General features: G+C 56.4%; 1 protein-coding gene across 1 annotated transcript in view; it reads left to right on the top strand.

Moving 5' to 3' along the window:
- LOC108510283 (zinc finger protein ubi-d4-like) overlaps positions 1-1,851 on the top strand; it is a gene marked incomplete at its 3' end in the record, with an annotated part of 15,568 nt that extends 13,717 nt beyond the window's left edge. Inside the window, exon 6 of the mRNA XM_017839952.1 lies at positions 1,777-1,851. Coding sequence (XP_017695441.1) covers positions 1,777-1,851 — 75 coding nt within the window. The remainder of the gene's footprint in view (positions 1-1,776) is intronic.
- Positions 1,852-1,857: the final 6 nt, after the last annotated feature.

The following is a 1,857-nucleotide window of genomic DNA, read 5'->3' as shown; positions in this document are numbered from 1 at the left end:
CGTTCCCATGACGTTCCCATGATGATTCCATGATGATTCCCTGACAATTCCCTGACAATCCCTGTGTGGGTCTCCCGTCGTGCCCGCAGTTCGTGCCGGCGGTGCCGACGTGCCGCTGGCAGGGCAGGGGCTTTCCATGACTATTCCAGGATGTTTCCACGATGTTTCCATGTTGTTTCCGTGATGATTTGTTCCTATGATGATTCCATGACAATTCCCTGACAGTTCCCAGTCCAGGCCACCCGTGGTGCCTGCAGGTCACGCCAGGGATGCCGGCGGCGGTGCCGACGTGCCGCTGGCAGGGCAGGGGGTTTCCATGGCAATTCCATGACAATTCCATGACTATTCCATGTTGTTTCCGTGATGATTTGTTCCCATGATGATTCCATGGTATTTCCCTGACAATTCCCTGTGCAGGTCACCCGTCACACCGGTGGCGGCGGCGGTGCGGACGTGGCGCTGGCAGGGCAGGGGGTTTCCATGGCAATTCCGTGACAATTCCATGACTATTCCATGTTGTTTCCATGATGATTTGTTCCCATGATGATTCCATGGTATTTCCATGACAATTCCCTGACAATTCCCTGTGCAGGTCACCCGTCACACCGGTGGTGACGGCGGCAGTGAAGACGTAGCGCTGGCAGGGCAGGGGGTTCCCATGGCAATTCCGGGACAATTCCATGACAATTCCATGTTGTCTCCGTGATGTTTTGTTCCCGTGATGTTTCCGTGACGATTCCCTGACAATTCCCTGACAATTCCCAGTCCAGGTCACCCATCACGCCGGGGATGCCGGCGGCGGTGCGGACGTGCCGCTGGCAGGGCAGGGGGTTCCCATGGTTATTCCAGGATGTTTCCATGACAATTCCCTGATAATTCCATGACAGTTCCCTGATAATTCCGTGACAGTTCCCTGATAATTCCGTGACAGTTCCCTGACAATTCCCTGCTGTTTCCCTGTCATTCCCAGGCCACCCGTGGTGCCCGCAGGTCGCTCCGGTGATTTCGGCGGCGGTGCCGACGTGCCGCTGGCAGGGCAGGGGGTTTCCATGACAATTCCCTGATAATTCCATGACAATTCCCTGATAATTCCGTGACAATTCCCTGATAATTCCATGACAATTCCCTGATAATTCCATGGCATTTCCCTGTCATTCCCAGGCCGCCCATCGTGCCTGTGATGGGTTCACACCGGCGGTGCTGGCGGCGGCGCCGACGTGGCGCTGGCAGGGCAGGGGCTTTCCAGGATAACTCTGCCATAATTCCGTGACAATTCCATGACAATTCCATGACAGTTCCATGACAATTCCATGACAGTTCCATGCTAATTCCCTGGTGTTTCCCTGTCATTCCCAGGCCACCCCTGGTGCCCGCAGGTCACGCCGGGGATGCCGGCGGCGGTGCCGACGTGGCGCTGGCGGGGCAGGGGGATTCCGTGACAATTCCCTGATAATTCCATGACAATTCCCTGATAATTCCATGACAATTCCCTGATAACTCCATGATAATTCCATGGCGTTTCCCTGTCATTCCCAGGCCGCCCATCGTGCCTGTGATGGGTTCACACCGATGATGCCGACGTGGCGCTGGCAGGGCAGGGGCTTTCCCTGCTAATTCCCTGCTAATTCCCTGCTAATTCCATGTTTTCCCAGGGCACCCGTCGTGCCTGCAGTTCACGCCGGTGATGATGGCGGCGGTGAAGACGTACCGCTGGCAGGGCAGGGGGTTTCCATGCTAATTCCATGGTAATTCCCTGGTAATTCCGTGTGTTCCCAGGGCACCCGTCGTGCCTGCAGTTCACGCCGGTGATGATGGCGGCGGTGAAGACGTACCGCTGGCAGTGCATCGAGTGCAAGT

The sequence above is a fragment of the Lepidothrix coronata genome, unplaced genomic scaffold, assembly GCF_001604755.1.
Source record: "Lepidothrix coronata isolate B3197 unplaced genomic scaffold, Lepidothrix_coronata-1.0 Scaffold606, whole genome shotgun sequence".
Classification (NCBI taxonomy): Eukaryota; Metazoa; Chordata; class Aves; order Passeriformes; family Pipridae; genus Lepidothrix; species Lepidothrix coronata.
Note: the sequence above shows the minus strand (reverse complement) of the source record. Positions and strands in the feature narration are given on the sequence as shown.